The sequence below is a fragment of the Lepus europaeus genome, chromosome 2 (assembly GCF_033115175.1).
Source record: "Lepus europaeus isolate LE1 chromosome 2, mLepTim1.pri, whole genome shotgun sequence".
In the NCBI taxonomy this organism is placed as follows: domain Eukaryota; kingdom Metazoa; phylum Chordata; class Mammalia; order Lagomorpha; family Leporidae; genus Lepus; species Lepus europaeus.
The window spans coordinates 46,089,237-46,107,279 of NC_084828.1; the positions used below are offsets into that span (position 1 = coordinate 46,089,237).

General features: G+C 37.5%; 1 protein-coding gene across 1 annotated transcript in view; it reads left to right on the top strand.

The window, feature by feature from the left end:
- The window catches only part of ZNF654 (zinc finger protein 654), a 106,951-nt gene that overhangs the window by 78,676 nt on the left and 10,232 nt on the right, over positions 1 to 18,043 (top strand). Inside the window, exons 4-7 of the mRNA XM_062206692.1 lie at positions 9,188 to 9,323; positions 12,124 to 12,326; positions 12,889 to 13,028; positions 17,372 to 17,513. Coding sequence (XP_062062676.1) covers positions 9,188 to 9,323; positions 12,124 to 12,326; positions 12,889 to 13,028; positions 17,372 to 17,513 — 621 coding nt within the window. The remainder of the gene's footprint in view (positions 1 to 9,187; positions 9,324 to 12,123; positions 12,327 to 12,888; positions 13,029 to 17,371; positions 17,514 to 18,043) is intronic.

Sequence of the window (18,043 nt, forward strand, 5' to 3'; positions counted from 1 at the left end):
ACTGGTTCTAGCACCACTTCCAATCCAGCTCCCTGCTAATGCACCTGGGAAAGCAGCAGAAGATGGCCTAAGTGCTTAGGCTCCAATTGCCCGTGTGGGATACCTTGATTGAGTTTTAGTCTCTTGGCTTTCCCCCAGCCCAATCCCAGCTGTTGTGGGCTTTGGGTGAGTGAATCAACAAATGGAAGATCTCTCTGTCTCTGCACTCTGCCTTTCAAATAAGTAAGATCTCTTTTAAAAATACATTTTAAAGGGATAAAAGTATAAAAATGTTTTACTTAAAACAGTGTAATTAAATATGCTCTGTGCTTGAAACAATTAAAACATTTGTCATATAATGATTCACAGTACAATTTTAGGTTTGGTTTACTCTGAGGCTTGATTTTTACTGCCTTCATAGCTGAAAAGAGTACCTTTGGTAGATCCAAATGGAGAGATTCTCTAAATCATGATACTCAGGTTGAAGTGCCTTTTACTCATTATGCAAAGAGTTTTGTTGAAATCTGTCTACTAAATTTTATTACTCAAGTCAATCAGTGTTTTCATAAAAAATTTGTAAAGCCTTATTTATTTATTTATTTGAAAAAGAGAGTGATTAATCTTCTATCCACTGCTTCACTCCCCAGATGGCCACAGTGGCCAGGGTTGGCCAGGCTAAAACCAGTACCAAGTATTCCATCCAGTTCTCCCATGTGGATGGCAGGGGCCAAGCTCTTGGGACATGTTCTACTGCTTTTCCAGGTATATTAGCAGGGAGCTAGATTGGAGGTGGAGCAACTGGGACTAGAACTAGTACTCATTTGTTATGCCAGAGATGCAGGCAGCAGCTTAACTCATGTGCCACAATACCCACCCCTGAAATACTTTTTAACATGAATTAGAAACTCATTAAAATGCCCTGGATGAAAAAAAATTTTTGCAACACAAAATCCTAGTTTAAAATTTAATTATATAATACATACAAACATTCAAGGTGACAAACTGATTTTTGGCAACAGTAATCATGTAATGTTGCAGACACTTCCAAATATTAATTTAAGATTATTTTCTCCCTAAAAAGTTTCCTTTGAAAAGTATTGTTATACTGTTTCTTTTATTTTATATGAGCAATCTCAGAATGTTTATTTTTTCAAAAACAGTTAAATATCCCTTAGAGATTCTTCACAGAAAATTTGGGATTAACTGTTTTTGTAGAAAAAAAAAAAAGTATATAGCATCCTTAAATTATACAACTTTTAAAGTGCTTTACTGTAAGATAACAAAGGTATAATAATGAAATATGAGCATTCTAGTTTCATTTCCAAGTACAATAAAGATTTTACTGTATTTTGAAGGCTATGTTTTTATAAAGTCATATTCAAGATCTTTTACATTTTTGCTTGAATTTACCACATTAGTTTATGAATTTGCTTAGGTATTCTATAACTTTTACTCTGTAATCTGCTATTCATTCAAAAATAATGCTTCCACCTAAACAGATTTCCATAAAACCCACTTTGATTAAAAGATGCCTGTTGGGCTGGTGCTGTGGCGTAGCAGGTGAATGCCCTGGCCTGAAGCACAGGCATCCCATATGGGCGCCACTTCTAGTCTTGGCTGCTCCTCTTCCAATCCAGCTCTCTGCTATGGCCTGGGAAAACAGTAGAAGATGGCCCAAATCCTTGGGCCCCTGCACCCATGTGGGAGACCTGGAAGAAGCTCCTGGCTCCTGGCTTCTGATTGGAGCGCAGCTCCAGCCATTACAGCCACCTGGGAAGTGCAACAGTGGATGGAAGACCTCTCTATCTCTACCTCTTTCTGTAACTCTTTCAAATAAATAAAATAAATATTTAAAAAAAAAAAAAGATGCCTGTTAACTGAGAAAGAATGTATTTTTGGCACACTTTTCCTTTCCTTACTTTAAAGATTTACCTATTTCAGAAATAAAAATATCAACATGTAAGACAATGAGGACCCTCCTCTTCTAGGAGTATCGGAAGAGTGTACTGGTTTGGATTTTCATTACTGCAGAAGGAATCGATCATTATATTATGGGCTGAGGTAGCTAGTAGAGGCTTCTAAGGGAAAAATGGGACTGTGGAAAGACAGGATTTAGATAGGCTTATGGAAGTTGTGAGAGAAAGTCACATGAGAAGAGACATAAGCAAGAAAATACAAGATGAATTTGGAAGATGTAGAGGAGACCAGGCTGGAGAAAAGGGTTTGTGATGTGCAATAGGTGAATGAGTACATAAGTAAATCCAGAGGTCTTTAAATAGAAAGTTAAGGCATTTAGACTTTAATCCTATTATAAGCTGTTGAAGAGTTCTGAACTAGGTAGAATGTCCAAGGATGCTGATCTTCACAGGCACATGTTGTTAACACATGCTGCCTTCTCTAAAATGGCAACCAGTTCAGGGAAGAAAAATCTTTCTGAAGCAAAATATTAAGCCTATTCTACAATCGTGTCTAAAAAATAATGGAGGAAAGGGTCATATTTTCTCTCCTACCTTTGGCAAAGATACAGGTTGAATGAAAGTATCTGAGGGGATTGTATTTAGGACACTATCAATCATAATGGACAGATGAGAATAAGGATTAAATTAATATACAGGCCAATTTATTATTTAAGGAAACATTCTGAAGAAATAAAACGTATATACATAGCCTAAGAGAGAGTAAGCTGTGAATTTTACAGTGGTTTGAGTGCTTTCTTACTGTTTTTGGTAAACTCATCAATACTATTTAAGGAAGGGAGAACTTACTTGTTCTTTTTTCATCCTGTGTCTTCTTAAATGGGCCAAGATGAAATCGTATTCATTTCTATTTCCTATCCAGAGCTATTTACCATGGATGCATTTCCCAAAATATAGTTTACCTAACCCAAGTAGTACATAAACACACAAAAACAAAATTCCCATTTAGAATTAATTACTGTCTTAGAAAAATGAATATAAACTAACTTTCTGATTTCAATGAAAGGATCAACATGAATAACTATATACTTGATAATATAAATATATATGATAGTACATATTAAATGTCATAAAAATGTCTTCCAGAGTTGCTTGAGGGTGAGAATTGTAAAACAGATAAGCAAAACTTTCCCCTAAAAATTCTATTTTTTTCAACTTTTATTTAATAAATATAAATTTCCAAAGTACAACTTTTGAATTATAGCGGCTTTTCCTCCTATAACCTCCCTCCCACCCACAACCATCCCATCTCCCACTCTCCCATCCCATTCTTCATCATGATTCATTTTCAATTATCTTTTTTTTTTTGACAGGCAGAGTGGACAGTGAGAGAGACAGAGACAAAGGTCTTCCTTTTTGCCGTTGGTTCACCCTCCAATGGCCGCCGCGGTAGGCGCGCTGCTGCCGGCGCACCGCGCTGATCCAATGGCAGGAGCCAGGTGCTTCTCCTGGTCTCCCATGGGGTGCAGGGCCCAAGCACTTGGGCCATCCTCCACTGCACTCCCTGGCCACAGCAGAGAGCTGGCCTGGAAGAGGGGCAACCGGGACAGGATCGGTGCCCCGACCAGGACTAGAACCCTGTGTGCCGGCGCCGCAAGGCGGAGGATTAGCCTATTGAGCTGCGGCGCCGGCTCAATTATCTTTATATACAGAAGATCAATTTAGTATATATTAAGTAATGATTTCAACAGACTGCACCCACAAAGACAAAGTATAGAGTACTGTTTGAGTAGTAGTTTTACCATTAATTCTCATAGTACAACACATTAAGGACAGAAGTCCTACATGGGAGCAGGTGCACAGTGACTCCCGTTGTTGATTTAACAATTGACACTCTTATTTATGATGTCAGTAATCACCTGAGGCTCTTGTCATGAGCTGCCAAGACAATGGAGGCCTCTTGAGTTCACCAACTCCGATCTTATTTAGACAAGGCCATATTCAAAGTGGAAGTTCTCTCTACTGCCTTCTTGGATGGCCCGTTCTTTCCGCTGGGATCTCACAGAGATCTTTCATTTAGGACATTTTTTTTTTTTTTTCCACAGTGTCTTGGGCTTTCCTTGCTTGCAAAACTCTCATGGGCTTTTTAGCCAGATCCGAATGCCTTAAGGGCTGATTCTGAGGCCGGAGTGCTGTTTAGGGCATTTTCTATTCTCTGAGTCTGCTGTGTATCCTGCTTCCCATGTAGGATCATTCACTCCTTTTTAATTCTTTTTTTTTTTTTTTTTGACAGGCAGAGTGGACAGTGAGAGAGACAGAGACAAAGGTCTTCCTTTGCCGTTGGTTCACCCCCCAATGGCCGCCGCGGCCGGCGCACTGTGGCTTGCGCACCATGCTGATCCGAAGGCAGGAGCCAGGTGCTTCTCCTGGTCTCCCATGGGGTGCAGGGCCCAAGCACTTGGGCCATCCTCCACTGCACTCCCAGGCCATAGCAGAGAGCTGGCCTGGAAGAGGGGCAACCGGGACAGAATCCGGCACCCTGACCGGGACTAGAACCTGGTGTGCCGGTGCCGCAGGTGGAGGATTAGCCTATTGAGCCGCGGTGCTGGCTCCTCTCCTTTTTAATTCTATCAATTATTATTTGCAGACACTGGTCTTACTTATGTAATCCCTTTGACACTTAATCCTATCTTTTTGATCAATTATGAACTTAAACTGATCACTTTAACAAGTAAGATGGCATTGGTACAGGCCACCTTGATGGGACTGAATTGGAATCCCTTGGCACATTTCTAGCTCTACCATTAGGGGTAAGTCTGAGTGAGCATGTGCCAAACTGTACATCTCTTCCCTCTCTTATTTCCACTCTTCAGTTAAATTTAAATGACTAAGAATAATTGTGTGTTAATTAAAGAGTTCAACCAATGGTATTAAATAGAACAAAAAAAATACTAAAAGGGATAAAGTATTAAGTTGTTCCTCGACAGTCAGGACAAGGGCTAATCAAATCACTGTTTTTCATAGTGTCCATTTCACTTCAACAGGTTTCCTTTTTGGTGCTCAGTTAGTGTCACCGATCATGGAGAACATATGATATTTGTCCCTTTGGGACTGGCTTAATTCACTCAGCATGATGTTTTCCAGATTCCTCCATTTTGTTGCAAATGACCAGATTTCATTTTTTTTTTTACTGCTGTATAGTATTCTATAAAGTACACATCTCATAATTTCTTTATCCAGTCTACTGTTGATGGGCATTTAGGTTGATTCCAGGTCTTAGCTATTGTGAATTGAGCCGCAATAAACATTGAGGTACAGACAGCTCTTTTATTTGCCAATTTAATTTCCTCTGGGTAAATTCCAAGGAGTGGGATGGCTGGGTTATATGGTAGGGCTATATTCAGGTTTCTGAGCAATCGCCAACTGACTTCCATAGTGACTATACCAGTTTGCATTCCCACCAACAGTGGATTAGTGTCCCTTTTTCCCTACATCCTCGCCAGCATCTGTTGTTGATTTTTTTTTAAGATTTATTTATTTAGTTGAAAAGGAGAATTACAGAGAGGCAGAGAGAGAAAGAGACTTCCATCTGCTGGTTCACTCCCCAAATGGCTGCAGTGGCTGCAGCTGGGCCGATCTGAAGCCAGGAGCCTCGTGCTTTTTCCAGGTCTCCCACACAGGTGCAAGGGCCCAAGGACTCTGGCCGTCTTCTACTGTTTTCCCAGGCGATAGCAGAGAGCTGGATCGGAAATGAAGCAGTGGGGTCCTGAACCCTCGGCCATATGGGATGCCAGCACTGCAGACTGCAACTTAACCTGCTACACCACAGCGCTGGCCCCTCTCCTAAAACTTCTTACTCAGTAGGTATTTATTTGAGAGAGAGAGTTATAGACAGTGAGAGGGAGAGACAGACAGAAAGGTCTTCCATCCACTGGCTCACTCCCCAAATGGCCACAAGGGCTTGAGCTGACCTGATCCGTAGCCAGGAGCCAGTATCTTCCTCCAGGTCCCCCAGACAGGTGCAGGGGCCCAAGCACTTGGGCCATCTTCTACTGCTTTTCCAGGCCATAGCAGAGAGCTGGATCAGAAGAGCAGCTGGGACTAGAACCAGTCAGTGCCCATATGGGTTGCCAGCACCACAGCGCTGGCCCCTGCATTCCATTTTTTTAACAAGAACTCTGCTCAAGTTAATTAAACTCTCAATATACCTTGATTTAGGTTTAATTCATTTTAAGTCCACCAAACACTAATGGCTTATGATTGATGCCTCTTAAGACAGATGGAAAAATGGAGTGTCCATTGGCTCAGCAGCTTAATTAATAGGTGTATGAGTGACTCAGGCTACTATCCTGCTTGCCTTATTTCTTTTGCCTTGGACCAAAAGTGAGCTTATAATAGTTGAATTGGGGGTGGGGGTCAGAGTATGTATATCTAAAGTAATTTCAGTGATGTTGCCAATCAACCTGTTGCCAAACATCATTACTATGTTCCATGTATGCTAAAAAAAAACCAAAACATGGCCAATCAATATAGTTCGTTTTATTTTTTAGAGATTTTATTTATTTATTTGAGAGGTAGAGTTACAGACACAGAGAGGGAGAGACAGAGAGAAATGTCTTCATCTGCTGATTCACTTCCCAAATGGCCACAATGGCTGGAACTGGGCCAATCTGGAGCCAGGAGCTTCTTCCAGGTCTGCCACGCAGGTGCAGGGCCCCAAACACTTGGGCCATCTTCTACTGTTTTCCTAGGCCATAAGCAGAGGACTGAATCGGAAGAGGAACAGCTGGGACACAGATAGGGATATGGGATGCTGGCACCACAGGCAGAGGCCTAGCCTACTACACCACAGCACTGCCCATTCCTCTTTTTTTTTTTTTTTTTTTTGGTTAACATTTAGTAGTTCTATACTGTACAAACCGATCAAGTAAGGCAATTGGTATTCGATTCCTTTATGTTTGGAGCCCACCAACTCTTCTCCTCCAGTTCTTTATACAGGCTGTAATTCACTATTGTCACTACACTGTGCTGTGGAACACTAGAACCTATTAATTCTATCCAACTGTATTTTGGTACCCCTTTTCTACTTGCTTTGTTTCTTATGAATGCACTAACACAATGACATGTGGAAATGCAGAATTGTTTTTTAATGTGAAGCCCACTAGATGTCCGAAAATAAAAAATGCATTCAACATGTTAAAAAATAAAAGCTAACATTGAGTGCTTGCTTATGCCAAACAATGTCCCAAACTTTTTCATATATTGTGTGTTGTTTTATCCTCACAACAATCCTATGAAGTAGGCATTCTTATTAACCATTTTGCTGAGGAATTAACTGATGGAGCACAGAGAGGTTAAGTAACTTGCCCATTGTTAACTGGATGTTTGTTCATTTCCTTACTTGCTTTAATTTGGGAACACTCTTAAATAATTTTCAGAAGATACTTACTTGGGTTGTTTTTGGACTTAATGAACCTAACTTATTTGATTGAATGATTCTTATTTGAAACTTAATTTTTTCTCCTAATTTGTTCTCTTATGAAACAAACAAAACTTCCTCTTTTTCGTGTGTTAACCAAGAATTCAGTGGCATACAGAAATCACTTTTTAGTCTAAGATGCAATGTTCAAGGGATGGAAGCATGTAGCCACTTTGAATATACAGCCTGATGATTCACCTGTTAAGTAAAAATTTTGAAAATACTTTTTTTAATCCTAAAGCTTTGCTCTTACTACAGAAATAAATAGACAATTAATGTATTTTAACTGATGTGCAGTTAATATTCAGATTTTTAATATTTCCAAGTTCAATATCTAATTTTTTCTTGAGGCTTTAAGCTTGCTTTTGCATTTAAATTTGAGAAACAAGACACAAAAACATACAGTGAGCTTCCATGCAATGGCTAGAGCTGGGGCTAAACCTGAAGCTAGGAGCTAAGAACTCAATCTAGGTTTCCCATGTGGGTGGCAGGAACGCAGCCACTGGGGCCAGAAGCTGGAGCTAGGTATCAAAAGCTGCTCCAGTGTGGAACCCAGGTATCTAGGCTAACTAATCATACTCAATTTATCACTTTTAAAATACCTTCATAATCAATCATTTGAAATTTCAAAACTGGATTTTCTATAACACACATAACAAAGTATATAATGAATTGAAAAGCATACACAGCTAAGCAAGTCTTGTAACTTTACAAGTAATAAATCAAATTTATAAATTCAGTAAACATTCTGCTAACTTAAAATATTGTTTATAAATTTGTTAAAAATTTCCTGTTATGATGTTTAGGACAACAGATTTTTTAGAAATATTTCAAATATCTTTTTTAAAAAGATTTTATTTCTTTATTTGAGAGGTATATTTACAGACAGAGGGAGAGGCAGAAAGAAAGGTCTTCCACCTGCTGGTTCACTCCACAAATGGCCACAACAGCCAGAGCTGAGCCGATCCAAAGCCAGGAGCTTCTTCTGGGTCTCCCACATGGGTGCAGGGATCCAAAGACTTGGGCCATCCTTTGCTGCTTTCCCAGGAGCATTAGCAAGGAGCTGGATGGGAAGTAGAGCAGCCAGGACTCAAACTGGTGCTCATATGGATGCTGGCGCTGCAGGCCAGGGCATTAAGCCACTACTTCACAGTACCAACCCCTCAAATACCTTTTTTTTAAGACCCAGAAAATGCATAGACAAATTACCAGTTGTTACTCATTTTATCAATAAATCCTTATCGTAAACCTCATGTAAACTGTTCATTATAGGGTGGATTTATTTCTTCAACATGTCATTTCTTTGTCCTTAAATTGAAATCTAATTACTCAAAACAAAGCAGAACTGAATTCCTATCCCCCAGGCTTTCATCACAACTTAGGTTATATATTTGGGATCAGGGCAGGGGACTTGTATCTACCTACCTAAATCAGAGTCTACATAGTGAACAGGCTCTTGGCCTGTCATTATTAACAGGAACATTATGAGCCCTCATGTAAATTTAACTGAACTAAGTGTCAGTTTTTTGCAACCTGGTTCTTTTCCTAGAAATAATGCATCTCATACATTTTCCCTTAGGTTACACTTCATCCCTGGCTTAATGGGATCTTTAGGTCCATTTATTTAAATAATGTGTAACCTTTGGCAATAAAGCTTACTTGGTTTTGACATCCTACTTAGATTATAGTAGTAACCCTTTCTCTTTTATAATAACTGTCTCATTGGCCATCAATCATTTTATTGAAAATGATGATCAAGCTTAGTTTTTAACCCCTTTAAATTCACAAAGCCAAAATGATTTTTCTCTCCTAGGAATGCCAGAATCACCTCCGCAGATATGGAAATGTGAATCTGGAACTGGTGACTCGAATCATTAGAGATGGTGGCCCATGGGAAGATCCAGTGTTGCAAGCTGTTCTAAAAGCCCAGCCAGCATCTCAGGAGATAGGTACTTCAGTAGATTGAAAATCAGAATTAACATTTGTGAGACGAAAACACAACTTTGTTTTCTAACTAGAGCAGTGACAGTGAATTTTCTTTATTTTATAAAACTGAAAATGGAATAATGTATTTTCAAATGAAGAATGTTAAATTGTTATTCTAATATGGCCCAAAGTGATTTCTGACACAAGCCTAGGTATATTTATTTCTAGTAGTGGGAATTTAGAATGTTAACGTATTTAGTAAATGTTGCTTATTTACAGGGAGTTTGCTGATACCATTTCACTTGTATTTTTAAAATATGTTTAAGTAGGAACTTTTTTTAATAATTAAAAAACGGAAACTCTGCATTTCATGAAATTACATGGAATCTTCTTTACAGAGGAAACTCCATGAGGCCTAGAACTCTGAATTTTTTGTCACCACTATTGACACTACTAGCCTAGTACCTGGTACAGAGTGAGCGCTTAATATAAGTATTGACTGATTGAAAGAAAGACCACATTTTTTAAAAATATTTTTATTTTTTATTTATTTGAGAGTTACAGAGAGGGATGTCTTCCATTCGCTGGTTTACTCCCTAAATGGCCGCAATGCCTGGAGCTGAGCCAATCTGAAGCCAAGAGCCAGGAGCCTCCTCCAGGCCTCCCCCATGGGTACAGGGGCCCAAGGATTTGAGCCACCCTCTGCTGCCTTCCCAGGCACACTAGAAGGGAGCTGGATTGGAAGTGAAGCAGCCAGGACTCATACTGGCCCCTACATGGGATGCCAGCACTACAGGCCATGGCTTTAACCCGCTGCGCCACAGAGCCAGTCCCCAAGACCACACTGAGCAAATAAATGACTAATTGAGTAAGTTTCAACTCCAAATACTCCAGAACAATATTTCCAAAACTTCATCCATTCATGGGAGTTTTGTCTCAAGATTTCCTTCTGAAGAGTCCTGTCGGTCTTTCTAGTTAATTCTTCAAAAATGTTTCCCATATTATTTGAATGTTCTGAGAGCCAAACCATTTTGGATCACTAACACTTAGAATGTAACCTCAGCAGTAGTGAAAAAGCACAAAAATATGAAACCATACAAAAGTGTGGAGATAACTTATGGAGTGCCGTTACAAGACAGCCAAAGAAACGACATGACTTCCCAACCCTGGGACCAAATTTTGTCTGGTTAGAAGGACACCTCTTTTGCTGAATGGACCAGGATATTTGTATTTGTCCCAGGGTAAGGAATGGAGATGGAAGTAGGTTGTGGGTGAAGCTGAAAGGAGAAGGAGTTATGATTCTCATTCAGGCTTACAAGCAACCATCTGTAGATACAAATGTGGAGCTATGATTGAAATGTAGGGGAAGGTGAAGAAAAAGGCAAGAGTAGGAAAAGTAGTGTAAACTGGAGAGATGGGATAGGAGATGGTATAAGACTAGGAGGAAAGGACTAAGGTATATATGACAATGGCATGGAGTACCCAAGAGATACAAAAGAGACTGATGCTTGATGTGTATATCTTGGAAAGGGATTTAAAAAATAAGAGGCACACAGTTGGAGCTGAGGAGAAAGAGCTACATTATTGAGGAGGAGGATATGAAAAGTTAAATATAAGGCTGAGGTGACAGGCTGGAAGAAATTATTAGGAGACAGAAACGCGGGCCAAAGGGTCAGAAGCTAACAGAAAACTTCAAAGGGAGTGAAGACAAGGTAAAAGAGAGTTTGAGCTTTCATTGGAGCTTTTAGGTTTCCCTGTGTAGGAGCTAGAACAAATCTGTTGTTGGTTGGTCTGAGGAATCACGTTAAAATAATACCCCTACACTAGTATACCTCACTGTAGAAAAAGCTGCTCTCGAGCCTCATTAGAATAGATGACTCTTCTCTACTTGGTGATCATTAAGGTAAAGGCCCAAGTAAAATTCATTTTTGTATTAACTGTACAAATCAGTGTTGACTTAACATATTATATACACAATTGGAAGGCAAATATTTAAGTCAAAATAAAACATTATGCGTAAGCACTTTAGAAGCTACTGATTAAAGATATGTAAGTAATTAAAACACTTTTGGACTCAAACATCATAAAATGTGGGTGTACTCTGCCACTTACAAATTCTTTGTTCTTGGGCAAGTAATTTGACCTCTCTGAGTCTCAGTTTTGTGATCTGTAAACAAGCATCAAAATACCTGTCATAAGGTTGTTGTTAGGTCTAAATAAACTTATGTAGTACAGTATTTATATTTTAAAATTGCATGAAAGTATTAGTAATTACCCTTTGTGATACCTGAGTGTATATTCATAAGCAGTTCTATTTGATACTACTTGTGATTTTATTTTGAAAAGTCATAAAATATGTTTATGATTCAACTTTTTCACTAATACAGATTTTGGTTAATCTGAATTAGTGTGGTTTTAATATAACGAATTAGATTCAGCCTTTTAATCTTATAGTAATGAAGATATTGGGCTATAAGATAAACTATAATCTTATTATAAAGACATGAAAGATCACATTACTTGAAGTCTATTTTAACATTTATTAACTGAAAGTACAAAATTTAGTTTTCCTCTTTTTAAAATTGTTTTTATTTTTGTTGTTTACTTTTATACTGAAAAGAAATCAAAATATTTCTTAAGCATTATTTTGGTCCTCTTTTATTTTTTAAACCATATACTTGAATATTCTTTTCACAAATAAACTATGGAAAATGTTACTTAATTAAATAATCTAATACCATATTTTGTCGGAAGATTTCAAACAACAAAGTTTAAGAGAATCTTTTCTTGCAAGTAATGGAGTTTGTTTTCTTTTTAATATAGTGAACAGGTATTTAAGTTCTGAAAATCCACTGTTTTTTGAGCTGCGTGCCAGATATCTAATTGCCTGTGAACGCATACCTGAAGCAATGGCTCTTATTAAGTCTTGTATAAATCACCCAGAAATCAGTAAAGACTTATACTTCCATCAAGCACTCTTCACATGTCTGTTTATGTCACCTGTAGAAGATCAGCTATTCCGGGAGGTACTTTTGCCTACTACCATTTTAATCCATTCAAGGAAAAAAAAAAAAAAAAAAGACAAGTAACTTCTTAAATTATTTTTGCAGTAATATTAAATATTTGACGTTTATAATACCTAGCTGTGTTTTCTTTTGGCACTGTTCTTTAAGGTCATGTAGAATTAAGGTCATATAGACTCTGATGTTGGCAAATAATGAAATTAATAATATTTATGTAAGCATTATTTATGTTGCAATTTTGGCATGACAAAAGCATTATGATTTTTCCTTCTAAATAAAGTATTTACTGATTTTTTTTTCCTAAGATGAAAGAGAAAAATATTTTCCTACTATGGACCCTATTTATACATAGGTTATGGACCTTAATGCAATTAAAAGTAGTCACTTTAAATTGTAGGTGCTGCCCAATGAAATTATAAAATCATTAAAATATTTTATATAATTAATTCATCATTATCTTTGTAAAAGAAAACTAGAAGTAATCTCTTCTGAATTTAATTAAACACTGCAACTGGCTTTTTAGATACTTTTAATGATGTGAACTGACTTTCTTTTCCTTTTACAGCATTTATTGAAAACTGATTGTAAGAGTGGAATTGATATCATTTGTAACACTGAAAAAGAAGGCAAGACTGTGTTAGCCTTGCAACTCTGTGAATCTTTTCTTATCCCACAGCTTCAGAATGGAGATATGTACTGTATCTGGTAAGTGTTAATATAGGAATTGAAATGGTAAGCTGGGAAACACAAGAACTGGTTAGCAGAACTTGGACTTAACATATTTTTTAAGTTGTGTGAAAATGTAAAGTAATTTTTCAAAAAAAAATTGGTTGTATAACGAACAGCAGATTTTAAGAACTAGAGATTTTACAAAGAAAATAATCATGTACCACTGACTGATAGTTTAAGTGTTTAAGGTATGTGTTAGTTATACTGAATGGATGCTGTTTGCTAAGGGGCCTTCTGACTACAAGAAATATAAGCTTCATTAAATCTGCCCTTTCAGTATTCAGGGTGGTTTTTTTGTTTGTTTCTGCTTTTCCTTTAGAATCCAATATACAAGTAAAACTAGAGATCCCATATTATAAATTCAATCAAAATGGAGTTTTATAACCATAGCCTGCTTTGCCTGCTAGAAAGCTAAAATCCCTACTGGTAGCCTCTCCTGGCAAACATATTAGTCTCTTGGGGTAGAGTTTATCAAGTTTCCCCCTGACTTAACAGAGACAAAAGGGAAATAAGATCTTTGTCTTTTGCCTTCTTTCATTCATGCCCCCCCCCCTTTTTTTGAGAATTAAATACACTTTTATTTATTTTTTTTTTACTTTTTAAAAAATTTTTATTTAGTAAATATAAATTTCCAAAGTACAGTTTATGGATTACAATGGCTTTTCCCCCCCATAACTTCCCTGCCACCCATACCACTCCCATCTCCCGCTCCCTCTCCCCTCCCATTCACATCAACATTCATTTTCAACTATCTTTATATACAGAAGATCGATTCAGTATATACTAAGTAAAGATTTCATCAGTTTGCACCCACACAGAACATAAAGTGTAAAGTACTGTTTCAGTACTAACTATAGCATTAATTCACATTGAACAACATATTAAGGACAGAGATCCTACATGAGGAGTAAGTACACAGTGACTCCTGTTGTTGACTTAACAATTTGACACTCTTGTTTATGGCGTCAGTAATCTCCCTAGGCTCTAGTCATGAGTTGCCAAGGCTATGAAAGCCTTTTGAGTTTGCCAACTTCGATCTTATTCAGACAAGGTCATAGTCAAAGTGGAAGTTCTCTCCTCCCTTCAGAGAAAGGTACCTCCTTCTTTGATGGGCTGTCCTTTTACTGGGATCTCACTCACAGAGATCTTTCAATTAGGTCTTTTTTTTTTTTTTTTTTTTTTTTTTTTTTGCCAGAGTGTCTTGGCTTTCCATGCCTCAAATACTCTCATGGGCTCTTGAGCCAGATCCAAATGCCTTAATGGCTGATTCTGAGGCCAGAGTGCTGTTTAGGACATCTGCCATTCTATGAGTCTGCTTTGTATCCCGCTTCCCATATTGGATCGTTCTCTCCCTTTTTGATTCTATCAGTTAGTATTAGCAGACACTAGTCTTCATTCATACCCTTTTAAAATATCCCTTATTTATCTCATTCCTTTATCTAATTCTTTATCTCATTTTATGTGTATAATTTCTTTTAATATGTCCCCTAAAGCAACTTCCTCTAAGTTTTTAACATTTAAGAACATAATATTTAGCAGATTTTCATAACAAATATCAATCTACTGAAACCTCTCTGCTTGGTACTATGAAGATTCCAAAGACAAGGAATGGATACAGGGACATACTAATTTATTAAATATCAGTGTATGCCATACACTTCCAAGTATGTCACTTATCTCCCAATTCTTTTTAATAAAGATGTTGAATAATAATCTCAATTTTTATGTATAAAACTGTAGATAAAAGAGATAAAAATCAAACAGCTAGTAGAAAAATGGAGTTGGAATTTATGTTACTTAGTATGCAAGTGACAGCATGTGTGTCTAACTAGTATAGGGAAAAGACAGTACTTATTGAAAGTATTCTGGGCCGGCCGGCGCCATGGCTTAACAGGCTAATCCTCCGCCTTATGGCGCCGGCACACCGGGTTCTAGTCCCGGTTGGGGCGCTGGATTCTATCCCAGTTGCCCCTCTTCCAGGCCAGCTCTCTGCTATGGCCCGGGAAGGCAGTGGAGGATGGCCCAAGTCCTTGGGCCCTGCACCCGCATGGGAGACCAGGAGAAGCACCTGGCTCCAAGCTTCGGATCAGCACGATGCGCCGGCCGCGGCGGCCATTGGAGGGTGAACCAACGGCAAAAGGAAGACCTTTCTCTTTGTCTCTGTCTCTCTCTCTCTCTCTATCCACTCTGCCTGTCAAAAAAAAAAAAAAAAAGGAAAGTATTCTGGGCCACAAGAGGAGCAGGGATATAGATGGTCCACAAAGGTAACTAAAAGGTAACTACTACTGGAGACACTGAGATGGTTAATGTTTTTCAAAAATCTGTTTTTCTTTTATGTTAGCTGGATTCAGTCGCTCCTACTGCAGTCTCTCCAAGCTTCATAGCTTAGCACTGAGGACACCCCAGGGACTGGGTCAATTTCTCATTACTGAATTACTATCTCCAAGGGGCAGGGAAAGTCAGATAGGAGACATGGCCACTGGAATTCCACTCTTGTTTTCAGAAAAAGATGGCTATGAATTAGCATATGCTTGAGATTTAGGTCTCCCCTAGTCCTTTTTTTTTTTTTTTTTAAAGATTTATTTTATTTATTTGAAGGAATTATAAAGATATGTAGAGACAGAGAGAGAGGTCTTCCATCCGGTGGCTCACTCCCCAGATGGCTGCAATGGCCAGAGCTGCACCCATCCAAAGCCAGGAGCCAGGAGCTTCCTCTGGGTCTCCCATGTGGGTGCAGGGGCCCAAGGACTTGGGCCATCTTCTACTGCTATCTCAGGCCACAGCAGAGAGCTGGATCAGAAGAGGAGCAGCTGGGACTAGAACTGGTGCCCATATGGGATGCTGGCACCCCAGGCCAGGGCCTCAACCTGCTGTGCCACAGCGCAGGCCCCTCCCCTACTTCTAATATCATGTTCTTGCTACTGTCTCTACTATACAATGACACTGAGGAGATTTACAATGTATTAATAGTTGGAGAAATAGGGCCTATAAAATATAAATAAGCATATGAAAGGTAAGTAAGAGTGACAAGATCTATTCTGAAGTAGGTTTCAATTTAGTTTGGAGTATTCATGAAAACTTTCATGAAGAAGAGACATTCGATATGCCCTTTGAAGGATAAGCTTATCTTAGAAAAGAATATGTTGATTAAAAGCGAGAATAAGTGAAGCATTTTTACTGATCTGCCACTGGAAAATAAACAGGTTAGAACTAAACAGGATAGAGGAATGTTTAGTGTTACTGACTTATCTAGGAAGAAATGATGGGAATTTTACAGGAACATGATTAGTTTAAATTGAAATCACCAGGCATAAAAATTTGGAACTAGAGATTGCAGGAAAGTGTGAGACCTTGTGAACATGGTAAAAGAGTATATAGGTCCAAAAAAGTAGATGGTGCACTAAAACTTAAGGAATACTCACTTAGCAAGTATGAAATGGAATTTGAATTTTGGTTTTACTTCTTACATGTTGCTTGCTATCATTTTTGTTTTTATATTTTATGTATTATATAAGTAGTTAATGTCTACCTTCATGATGGTAAAAAGCTGTGTTTAGGTTTAACACCTGGATGTTCTGGACCCAGAACACCTACTCAGTAAACTGCAATTTTTTTTAACATTTTTGTCAAGATTTCAATACTTTTAGACTATGATATTTTACATAAGTTTTATGACATTTTGAATTCTAATTTGTTAAAATGTGATATCCTAGTTATATCTTATAAATTGACTTTGCCTTAAAGCCCACGGTTCCTATGCTTGCTCATCTAATAACTTTGACCGTATTTTAGAAAACAATCTACCTATGAAACACTTTAAATGGTCCATGCTTATCTGTCTAAAAGTACTACACTACACTTTAATAGAAGAGCAGGTGATCTAAAACATACAATTTTAAAGTCAGTACTATAAAATAAGACTTTTAGTCTATATGATTTTTTAAAAGAGTAAGCTATAATGTTGGTTTCTAAATTTCCAGGTAGTATATTAATTATAGGTCAAAAGTTTATATTTTTTAAAGTAATGTCATAAGTATATTGGAATTAGAATTTATTTGGATCCAGTAATGCAGAAGCTGAGGCAAACCAGCAAATTGTGGTAATTAATTTCCTACCACTATGAAACCATTAATTTCTGATATTTTTCTCCCACCTTCTATAAGTAGCAGAAGTAGCTTGGGGGTTAACCTAAGATACATTTTTACTTACTATGTATACTACCCAGGCAGACTACTATAGAATCAGGGAAAGCTAGCTAATGTCTGTATTTGAATAAAATGTATTTTTGATATTTCTCTTTTTTTTTTTCTCATTTACAGGGAGTTGATTTTCATATGGAGTAAACTACAGCTTAAATCTAATCCTTCAAAACAAGTTTTTGTAGATCAATGCTACCAGCTTTTAAGAACAGCAACTAATGTGAGAGTCATATTTCCTTTCATGAAAATCATTAAAGATGAGGTAAATAGGATATATTTATCCCTTGCATTTAAAATTTAAATGACAGTTCACTGAAGCTTGAATCTATTATAAAATTTATCTGATTATTTAACTGAAGGGAAGGAGGATTTTAAGGTCACATTTCCCACATTTTGCATCCTCCTCTCTCCCAACTCCAAACTCCTAACAGAGTACAAAGGGAAAATAATTGAAAAAGAAGGGAAAAAATGCTGACTTATCACTACTGCAAATTTAATATGAGAACAATTGCTTCCTTAAGAAGCTATCCTCTTTTTACTTATAATTAAATATGTTTGTCACTTTTCACTTTATCTTGTCCCAACTATAGAATTTTATTTTGCAAATTAATTTTGTATATCTAGAAGTAATACCTGTTCATTGTTACAGAGAAACTTAATCATTTTTAAATGTGGTATTTATGTGAAAAGGAACATTGGATTCTGAGATGTTTTTGAAACTTAAGAACATAAAATATTTACTTGAAGTAATTATAAAAACCTATCACTTGTCTTTCAAAGTAGTCCTGAATC